The 10,999-nt window shown below is 34.4% G+C and overlaps 1 protein-coding gene across 1 annotated transcript; it reads right to left on the bottom strand.

Annotated features, from left to right (window-relative positions):
• Nucleotides 1-2,471: 2,471 nt before the first annotated feature.
• LOC113515828 (uncharacterized) lies at nucleotides 2,472-9,314 on the bottom strand. The gene is made up of 3 exons (XM_052894531.1): nucleotides 7,092-9,314; nucleotides 5,724-5,727; nucleotides 2,472-2,883 (listed from the first exon to the last, which is right to left on the bottom strand). The coding sequence occupies exons 1-3, from the start codon at nucleotides 7,862-7,864 to the stop codon at nucleotides 2,515-2,517; spliced, it is 1,146 nt and encodes a 381-aa protein (XP_052750491.1). The 5' UTR covers nucleotides 7,865-9,314; the 3' UTR covers nucleotides 2,472-2,514.
• Nucleotides 9,315-10,999: the final 1,685 nt, after the last annotated feature.

Here is a 10,999-nt window from a genome sequence, read left to right as displayed (position 1 = left end):
GGCGAATACAAACCGCTGCATTTTTGCGATAGATGTCGCTGAATTAAACAATGCGATCTGAGACTCTGAATCTTATAACGAACTATATTTTAATAATAAAAAAATTAACTGCTAACGACTGTAATCAATAAAGCGGCAGTTAGAGACCTAAATTACCAATTATAATCATTGTGATGAACATAATATTCTTTAAACTAAATTTTCTCACATAATTTTAATACAACGTAGCACCAAAGGGATATTAGCGATTCTTCCACAGCGAGAGAGTTATTCGTGTACAGAAATATATGTAATACTGGATATATACTGCTTCATATTATATATTTTTTATTATATTTTTATTATATATACTAAATATATCAGGATATTGACCTCGGACCTTTCCGATGGTAGCTGTAACTTGTAACAAAATTAAAACCTATTATTTGTTTCTATCGTATAAATTGGAATTATACAGTTTTATAAGGCAGGACATTAATACTGATACTTTGCAAATTTAAAGTTTATTATACGCCAATAGATGGCGTAAGATTTTTAAATATTGTACTTTTAACTCCATCTATGTTTGCGAGAATAAACTACTCACGTTCTGTATTAAGAAATAGTTTGACAATAGTGGTCATTAGGAATAGAACATACTTAATAATAATAAAGGCACAGATAATATAAAATTAAGTATAGTATTATATTATACCCATGATATTAGTAAGTAACTATGCGTATTTAATGTTAGGGGGCACGGCAGTGCACTCGCTAAGTCGAGGACAGCCCTACTATACTATTATAGTGACTGTACTCACCATCATCTCAGCTATTATCTGTTCACTACTGAAGGCCTCCCCCCCCCCATAGATAGCCACAAGAAATAGTCCCGAGCTACCTGCATCCACTGAGAGCCATAACAATATTAGAGATTTTAATTTTTATAACAATTATAATGACGTGGCATTTGTACGGCAAATGAATAATCTAATACAAAATCTATTATTTCAATTTCTAAGTAAATCTAAACATCGCACTGAAGAATAACTTATTTTATTAGTAAAATATGATATCGTGTACATTATATTTAATATAAAAATAAAAATGTCTAATATTAATACGGTCATTATAAATGTTGATAGATGTCGGCGCACAACACTAGCGATCGGCTCGCGGTCGGCCCAATCCAGTTGAGGTTGGCTCGCCTGTACCGTTTCCGACGTCCACTACATAGGACGTGCGCATAAAATTTATTTGTAAACCTTTATAATATAATCATTTAAAATTGGAGTCAGATTATTATTCATATCCACCTCGGAACATGGTGACCACGACGTGATTTCCAAAATATCTTACGCGTAATTACACATCGTAAAGCATTACAAACAGCGCTTGTAAGTTGTGCACCTAGCAGACATGCACTTAGTTCGAGACGCGGGACAGTTAACGGTTTTACCGGAGCTACCCTAGCCTTAGCACATAAGAGACGAACAGTTATATCACCTTGCTTGTTTATAGACCGAAGATAAATGCAAGCAGCATATGCTGACTCTGACGCGTCACAGAAACAATGGAGTTCAACATCTACAGGGGATTCGCACAAAGCATGTCTTGGAATACGTATGTCGTATATATATTTTATATTATAAATAAATTCTTGCCATGATTTAGCGATATCCTTTGGAGCGGGATCATCCCAGCCAATGTTATCCAACCATAATCGTTGGATTAAGATTTTTGGTTTAATAGTAATTGGACTCAACAAACCAAAAGGATTTAATTATCAGTTCATCATCTCACACATTAGGTATAGGGTGGAATCCTAACAAAGATTATATACATTTTCCAACTAATTATCAAAATTCAAAAGACATTCCAACTAAGAGATCTATATTGTCAGATTCATGTAAAGTTTTTGATCCTCTTGGTTTGTTGAGTCCAATTACTATTAAACCAAAAATCTTAATCCAACGATTATGGTTGGATAACATTGGCTGGGATGATCCCGCTCCAAAGGATATCGCTAAATCATGGCAAGAATTTATTTATAATATAAAATATATATACGACATACGTATTCCAAGACATGCTTTGTGCGAATCCCCTGTAGATGTTGAACTCCATTGTTTCTGTGACGCGTCAGAGTCAGCATATGCTGCTTGCATTTATCTTCGGTCTATAAACAAGCAAGGTGATATAACTGTTCGTCTCTTATGTGCTAAGGCTAGGGTAGCTCCGGTAAAACCGTTAACTGTCCCGCGTCTCGAACTAAGTGCATGTCTGCTAGATGCACAACTTACAAGCGCTGTTTGTAATGCTTTACGATGTGTAATTACGCGTAAGATATTTTGGAAATCACGTCGTGGTCACCATGTTCCGAGGTGGATATGAATAATAATCTGACTCCAATTTTAAATGATTATATTATAAAGGTTTACAAATAAATTTTATGCGCACGTCCTATGTAGTGGACGTCGGAAACGGTACAGGCGAGCCAACCTCAACTGGATTGGGCCGACCGCGAGCCGATCGCTAGTGTTGTGCGCCGACATCCTCCGGGGCCTTGGAAGCATCAGCTTCCAATGAAGTCTCCTCTGATGGCTCCATCAATGGACAGATATACTTTACAGCACGTCGGAAATTGCCTGCTGCAGTTTTAATCTCAACAACGCGCACCACTCCATCTTGACCTGGAAACAGAGAGCAGATGCGACCCATTCTCCAGCACATGGGAGGGGAGTTATCTTCCTTTAACAGTACCAAATCATTTATTTGAAGCTGTCTATCTGGGATCCGCCATTTCTGCCTTTGCTGCAATTCAGACACGTATTCCAACTGCCAGCGTTTCCAAAATTGCTGCCGTAAAAGCTCCAACCGTTGAAAACTGTTTAAACGGTTTATCTTTTTATCCTGCAAATTAGGTGTCGGTAACGACAAAAGTGGTCTTCCAATAAGGAAGTGCCCTGGGGTTAAGGATTGAAGGTCATCGGGACAGGACGACAAGGGACATAGGGGTCTACTGTTAAGAATTGCCTCAATTTGACTAAACAACGTTGCCATTTCTTCAAATGTGAGATGAGCGTTACCTAAAATCCTCTTTAAAAAATATTTGGCTGACTTCACGCCTGCTTCAAATAAACCCCCGAAATGCGGAGCATAAGCTGGTTGAAAATGAAATTTAATACCTTCCTTGGAAGAAAAATCTGAAATGTCATCAGTGTTGGCGCTAATAAACTGTCTAATTTCTTTAGAAGCTGCCACAAAATTGCGACCATTATCGCAAAATATATCTAAAGGCTTACCTCTGCGAGAGATAAAACGACGCAGTGATAATATGAACGCATCTTTAGAAAGTTCACTCACGGCTTCCAAGTGCAGACACTTGTATCTAAGACACACAAAAACGCACAGATAACATTTTGTTATTCGAGAACCTTTACCCTTTCTGTTAGTTATAAAGAATGGTCCAGCAAAATCGACACCAGTACTAATGAAAGGAAAATCTGGATTTACGCGTTGCTTGGGTAGTGCACCCATTAATGGTGTTGATGTTCTACCGCTTGCCCTTCTACATACAGTGCACTGTCTAGCTACAGTACGCGCTAAATCTCTTCCAGCTATAGGCCAGACAGATTCTCTAACCGAGGACAGAAGTAGCTGAGGACCAGCATGAAGAAGACGTATATGTTCCCGCTGAAAAAACAACTTGGTGAGTCTATGCTTAGCATGAAGTAGCATAGGATGACATTTATCAAATGTGTAACAAGAGTAATTCAAACGTCCGCCTACTCGCAGGATACCATTACTGTCTATAAAAGGACTCAACGAACATAGATAATTTTTAGAACTAAGAAATTTATTGTTTCGTAATAAAGTTATTTCTTTAGGAAAACTTTGTTCCTGAGCTACTTTAACTAAAAATTCAAACGAGTAATTTAATTGTTCAAGTTGTAAGATACCAATCTGCTTGTTTGAAGGGTATCTACAATTATGTATGAATCGAAACACAAATGCAAAGGTACGCTGTAGACGAGTAAAATTTGAAAATCGATCAAAATCTATTATCGATTCTACACTTTCATTACACATGTTAACATTCACCTTTATTTCAGGCAAATTGTTAACCTGTATCCCTGTTGGAATTGAAGTGGGCCATAAAGAAACATTTTTACGCAAAAATGAAGGACCCTGCCACCATAAATCAAAATTAAGAATTTCCTTCGCATTGGCACCACGTGAAGCTAAATCAGCTGGATTTAATGTTGTAGAAATATGATGCCAATCAGCGATACTAGTTAAATCAAGAATGACACTGACTCTGTTCGCCACGAAAGTTTTTAATTTATCGTATCTCGTACCTAACCAAGCCAATACTATGGACGAATCAGTCCAAAATATCTTACGCGTAATTACACATCGTAAAGCATTACAAACAGCGCTTGTAAGTTGTGCACCTAGCAGACATGCACTTAGTTCGAGACGCGGGACAGTTAACGGTTTTACCGGAGCTACCCTAGCCTTAGCACATAAGAGACGAACAGTTATATCACCTTGCTTGTTTATAGACCGAAGATAAATGCAAGCAGCATATGCTGACTCTGACGCGTCACAGAAACAATGGAGTTCAACATCTACAGGGGATTCGCACAAAGCATGTCTTGGAATACGTATGTCGTATATATATTTTATATTATAAATAAATTCTTGCCATGATTTAGCGATATCTTTTGGAGCGGGATCATCCCAGCCAATGTTATCCAACCATAATCGTTGGATTAAGATTTTTGGTTTAATAGTAATTGGACTCAACAAACCAAGAGGATCAAAAACTTTACATGAATCTGACAATATAGATCTCTTAGTTGGAATGTCTTTTGAATTTTGATAATTAGTTGGAAAATGTATATAATCTTTGTTAGGATTCCACCCTATACCTAATGTGTGAGATGATGAACTGATAATTAAATCCTTTTGGTCGTTCCGTGAATCGACCAAAATAGATGGTAAGTTCGAACGATATTTACGTAAGCTAAAGCAACCAGAGGAAAGAGCGCTTTCCACCGACTTCTTAATATACACTAGTTCATCTTTATTATCACTGCCCGTTAACAAATCGTCAACCAAAAAATCATTTTGTATTATTAATTTTATATTTAGATCATCACATTCCTCGCCTAACTGCCACAAACAGCGTGTACTTAAAAAGCTACTACTAGTGTAACCATAAGTTACAGTATTAAGCCTAAGAGATTTCAGTGGTTCATTTTCATTGAAACGCCATAATATCATTTGTAAATTACGATCACTGTCCTGAATCTCTATTTGCCTGTACATTTTTGCAATATCGCCTGACAGTACATATGTGTATTGACGAAACCTAATTAAAATATTAAATAAAGAATCTTGAATATAAGGTCCAGTCATTTGTATATCATTAATAGAATAACCAGATGTAGTTTTAACGCTACCGTTGAATACAACGCGTAGCTTAGTAGATTCACTAGATGGCTTAAACACTGCATGATGAGGAATAAAAAAAGATTGATTCGGAATAAAAACAGGTGATTCCGTTAAATGCCCTAAGTCTGCATACTCCTTAATAAATTCTGAATAAGATTGCTTAAGTATTGGATTTTTCGCGAAACGTTTTTCTAAAGCTAAAAATTGTCTTTTGGCTGACCTGAATGAATCTCCCAAACAGTCGGGTGCAGTAATAAGGGGCAATTTAACACAAAATCTACCGTCCTTATTTCTATATATTTTTACAAAAATGTTGTTCACATAATATTTCCTCCTCAGTTCTTTTATTATTAGCTGGAGGAATCTGTTCTAACTCCCAAAACTTCTTTACTGTCTCATTTAAACAATCATTACTATTATCTTTATCTTTATGTTCAATAGCAAGATTACAAAATACTGAATTAGTGTTCATGGTATACATTGGACCTGCTAATATCCAACCAAGTTTGGATTTTCGCATTATTGGTTTATTCGGTCCAAGATTAATTTGTTGAGACTCAATCAGGTCCCAAAAGATATCAGTGCCCAATAGCATGTCTATGGGTGCAGATCGATTGAAGTTAGGGTCTGCAAATTGTATATTAGAAGGCAAGTGAAGTTGAGAAATATCAAATGTTTTATTAGGTATATTTCTGGTTATTTGTGGAAGTACAAGACATGATAATTGTGTTTTAAAATTGTTATATTTAGATTTTACGTTAACTTCACAACGTTCTAACGCATTAGAAGAAAATAAATTACCAACGCCTAATATATCAACCCGGATTGGCAGAGAAGTCAATTGCAATAAGTTTATCATTCTTTTTGTAATAAGAGAAGACTGACTTCCACTATCCAACAAGGCTCGAACTGTAATGAACTTATTCGTCGTTGGATTCTGTACTTCTATCAAAGCTGTAGATAGCAAGGCATTGTTACTACTAAAATGATTTGTGAAGCCACATACACTGCTTTCAGAATTTTGTCCGACTGCAAATAAGGCAGTTTCGGTATTAGAAGTAACTGCATGTACCTGAGATGAGTTTACAGGTTGAGAAGACTCCCTATGTAGTAAGGTATTATGACGTCTCTCACAAATAGAACAACGACTTAATCTGCATTGGTGTGATGAGTGTCCCTTACATAAACAATTAAGGCAAACCTTTAACCTTGATGCTTCAGAGATTCTGTCCTCTACTGGCTTGGATAGGAACGATGCACAATCATACAAACGATGGCTACCGCGGCAGAGGACACACGAAGGTGAAGAAGCAGAGGCTTGGGTCTTAGCTGAAACCACAAAAGATTTGAAGTGAGATCTTCTATTTTGATTAAGAGATGAATTATGATCTACCTTTATCTGATCTACACGATCAGGCTTGATGTGATTTAATGATTCTAAAACATCTGCTCGACGCTTAAGAAAACTAAAGAAATCATTTAAAGAAGGCGATTTCTCAAAACTATTTTTATGTTCTTCCCATTTAATGCTAGTACTGCCGTCGAGTTTTGCTGAGACTAAATGGATGACAAGAGTATCCCAGGACTGAGTTGGTTCACCTAGATTATTAAGAGCGCGCAAATTCTTTGATACATGGTCTATCAAAAACCTTATCCCCTTGGCAGAGTCGCGAGTGATAGGCCGAATATTACACAAAGAATTTAAATGATTGTGTATTAACTGCTTCTCGTTGTTGTATCTCTCACATAAGAGATGCCAAGCTTCTTTATAATTGACAGCACTAACTTCTAAATTACTAATGACACGAGAGGCTTCACCCTCTAGGTAAGAATTTAGATAATGAAATTTGTGGATAGGGTCAATATTATCATTGTTATGTATAAGCGAAGTATATGTGTCTCTGAACTCAATCCATTTAAAATAAGTCCCATCAAAGCTCCCAATTTTTAGAGTGGGAAGTTTAAAGTGAAAGCTCTTATTATGACCACATGACTTATTACAATCTGAACTCGATCCAGAGTGAATCGATTTATAATCATCTACAATCTGATTTTTCTCTAAAATTACTTGAGTCTTAGCAATAAGAGTAGAAAAATCAATTTCGATTTCCTCTCTTGTATCAAGTTCCGACTCCAAACTATTTGAATTCACAAATTCAATTTGTGATTGACAATCATCAAAAATGGACATTAAGTCTTTAAATCTCTCAAATCTCTGTGTTAACATAAGCAAACTAGTCTTATCATGTTTATCATATGAATCAATAAATTTAGTTAAAAAATTACTGTACTTTGTTATGCGACCTTTAATTGAACTTCGTTTGGTAATAAGATCCTTTATATTACTAGGATTTATAGTTGGAACATCTAATTTAATGTTCTCTAAAGGTGTTCTCACAGATCGATCTGAGGTGTGTGACATTATAAATAACACTTAAACAATTTACTTAATAAACTTAAAAGGGATTGACTTTGATAAACTAAAAATATACGAAAAGAAAAAAATAAAATAAATGATACGTAAATGTAACCAAGCTGGCCTATGACGATGACGCAATAGACCACTCGACGCACGAAAACAATAGGGCCAGGCGATGCGAGTGCAGCAGCCAGGTAAGCGGTAGGTACTTATTGCAACTGCGCTGGTGCACTGGAATGTGTAAATATTGCAAATGTTATAAAAAATGTACCAAACATAAAATGTTAATGTTGCATTTATAATATTTATTATTACTTCATAGTGAATAGTAATAAAATTACAATGAAATAACCAACTACTTGAATGTGATATAATTATCTTACTAAAGTATTTGCGTAGCACTAATAATCAAATATGCAACAAACTATATTCTAACTAAATAATACTCAAATAGACAGATACAATAAAACAAACTACTAAAACAATTTACTACTACTAAATTAATTTTCTACTTAGGGATTTAGATATCTTTTACGTATGTTTTACTTAATTATTATACCATTATACCTACTATTGTTATATTATACATTAGTATACAATTGTATCTATTCTATTGGTTATTCACTGTAATAGTGTTATAATTATCTATTTTAATCGACTTCTACCTTTCTGAATTGAGATCGTAGGGTAGTTATGATAAAATAATAAAAAGATATGTACCAACGTTTATACGATAAACTATTGAATTATTTAGCTTACAATTAATCGATAAGCTTGTAGATAATGCGCTAATAACTACAGGTATACTAAATAGTATTAGGTACCCCTAATTTAATAGACTCAAAAAAAAAAAAGAATAGAAATTAAATTTACGTAATCAACTTATACTGAAAAAAATCACTGATTAAGAAGTAGCAACTAAAAGCAAATTGAGGCAGAATGATTATAATAATATTAGGTAGGAAAGATAGGATAAGGCACTTCCCTTGCTAAGCTGTAGCTGCGGCACTGCTCGTAGTCTGCTGGTGGACCGGCTGGCTTTAAGCAATTGGTGGATAGCCTTCCGTAATTGTTGATGTTTTTTATTGTTGTAATTAGCTTCTCCAGAAACAAATAATACCAGATATATAGATTTCTTCAATATATTCCCATGTAATGGAGGTAGATAAATATTTTTCTTGCTAAGCGTTAGCTGCGGTGTTTTATTAATACTGTTGACCGGCTGGCTTTAAGCAATGTTACTTTATATTAATTGATATCTTGAAAATCACGTCGTGGTCACCATGTTCCGAGGTGGATATGAATAATAATCTGACTCCAATTTTAAATGATTATATTATAAAGGTTTACAAATAAATTTTATGCGCACGTCCTATGTAGTGGACGTCGGAAAGGGTACAGGCGAGCCAACCTCAACTGGATTGGGCCGACCGCGAGCCGATCGCTAGTGTTGTGCGCCGACAATAGATAATTGGTAAGATAACATTTTCTAACGAAGTTGTTTAATAGGTGCTTCCATTCATACTAACAAAGATAACTGACGTAGTTTTACATGAGATTTTACAATTTTTAATAGTGAAAGAACAGTGTTACGAGACTTGGCATTTTTTACATTTTATATTTTTAATGGATTATTTTTTCCTCTTTTTGACCGAAAACTTATAGAAAATTATAAAAAACTAAACAAAAACAAAAGTCTATTGCACGGGTAGCTTTGTCCGACTTGTATGTCTGCCGCTAAGCAACAGTGTTTGAATGTCTGTATTTCGAAATACAAGAGTTGAAAGATGCACGTTGCTCTTTTCGGTCGCATATTTTTTTTGCAACGTTCTTTCCAGGTTCATTATTATTATCATCTCAGCCATTATTCGTCCACTGTTGGACACAGGTCTTCCCCGTGGACTGCCATAAGGAACGGTCCTGAGCCACCTGCATTTCCACGTTGCATCTTATTAATGTAATAAATGCGAAATTTTATAATCAAGGATGAGTGAATAAATTACTGTTTGTTACTCTTGTTTGTTTCATCGTGCCTCCAACCAAATTGTATATAATTACTCCTCTCCATCCAAAGGTTGCCTGGAAGAGATGACTCTTAGAGATAAGGTCGCCTATTGTTTTCTCATTGTGATTATTTCTTGTAATTATTTATATTTATAATAAGTTTACTATTGTAATCTTTTGGAGGAAACAATAAAGAGTATCTATCTAACTATCTATCTTTCACGCAAAAGTTACTAAACGGGTTTCAAGTAAATTTAGTACACAGGTCATGTCCTAAATTTTGCACAGAGAATTACTTTATGTACTGATTCCCGTGCGCAGACCCACGGGACACAACTAACTGAAATATAAAAATCAAACAAACCTAATTTGAAAATAATAATTTATTTACAAAACACCGTTATTGTTTACATTATATTTAGCATACTCTTTCAGTTTACAGATCAATGTGTACCATACATATTATACATTCCCTATATTTAAATTTTAATAAAACAATTAAAGTGCATGAAAAGTATTGCATTGCGTTATATTTCTTACAAACATAAACAAACTTATGATAGTAAAAAATATGTTCCTATTTACATTATTTCAATTTAGTTTAATAAATTTTTTACACTATTTTAATTTAGTTTAACAAATAAACTTTTTTATTACATAATTACTTTTACACATACACTTGAACGACAATTTTATATATAATTACATTTATCAAAGACTTAGATGTTCCCTGTATTCGAAAAAGCTAAATATTTAAACAACAATTGAATGTGTTATAAAAATCTTATAATATTTCGATAATTTATATATAATATATAAAACATTGCCAAAGAGGGTTGACGTCAGGCAGGTGGCCGGTCGTAAAACTAAAAACCAAATCTTTTTGTAATATGGATAAAATCATATTACGCCGACCCCAAATGATTGGGATAAGGGCAGGAAGATAATGATATATAATATATAAAACAAAAATTTTAATACAACTCACCAATATTTCAATTTTTATTTCGTTGTTGACAAGAAAAAAATATTGTACCTAATCGATTATTATTCTATTCGATTATTATCGAGTATTCGATTATAAAAATAAAATATATTATTATCTAAATAAATAAACACTAACTCCCTTGTTCA

This window comes from Galleria mellonella, unplaced genomic scaffold (assembly GCF_026898425.1).
Source record: "Galleria mellonella isolate WM207_F2 unplaced genomic scaffold, CSIRO_AGI_GalMel_v1 utg213, whole genome shotgun sequence".
Classification (NCBI taxonomy): Eukaryota; Metazoa; Arthropoda; class Insecta; order Lepidoptera; family Pyralidae; genus Galleria; species Galleria mellonella.
Note: the sequence above shows the minus strand (reverse complement) of the source record. Positions and strands in the feature narration are given on the sequence as shown.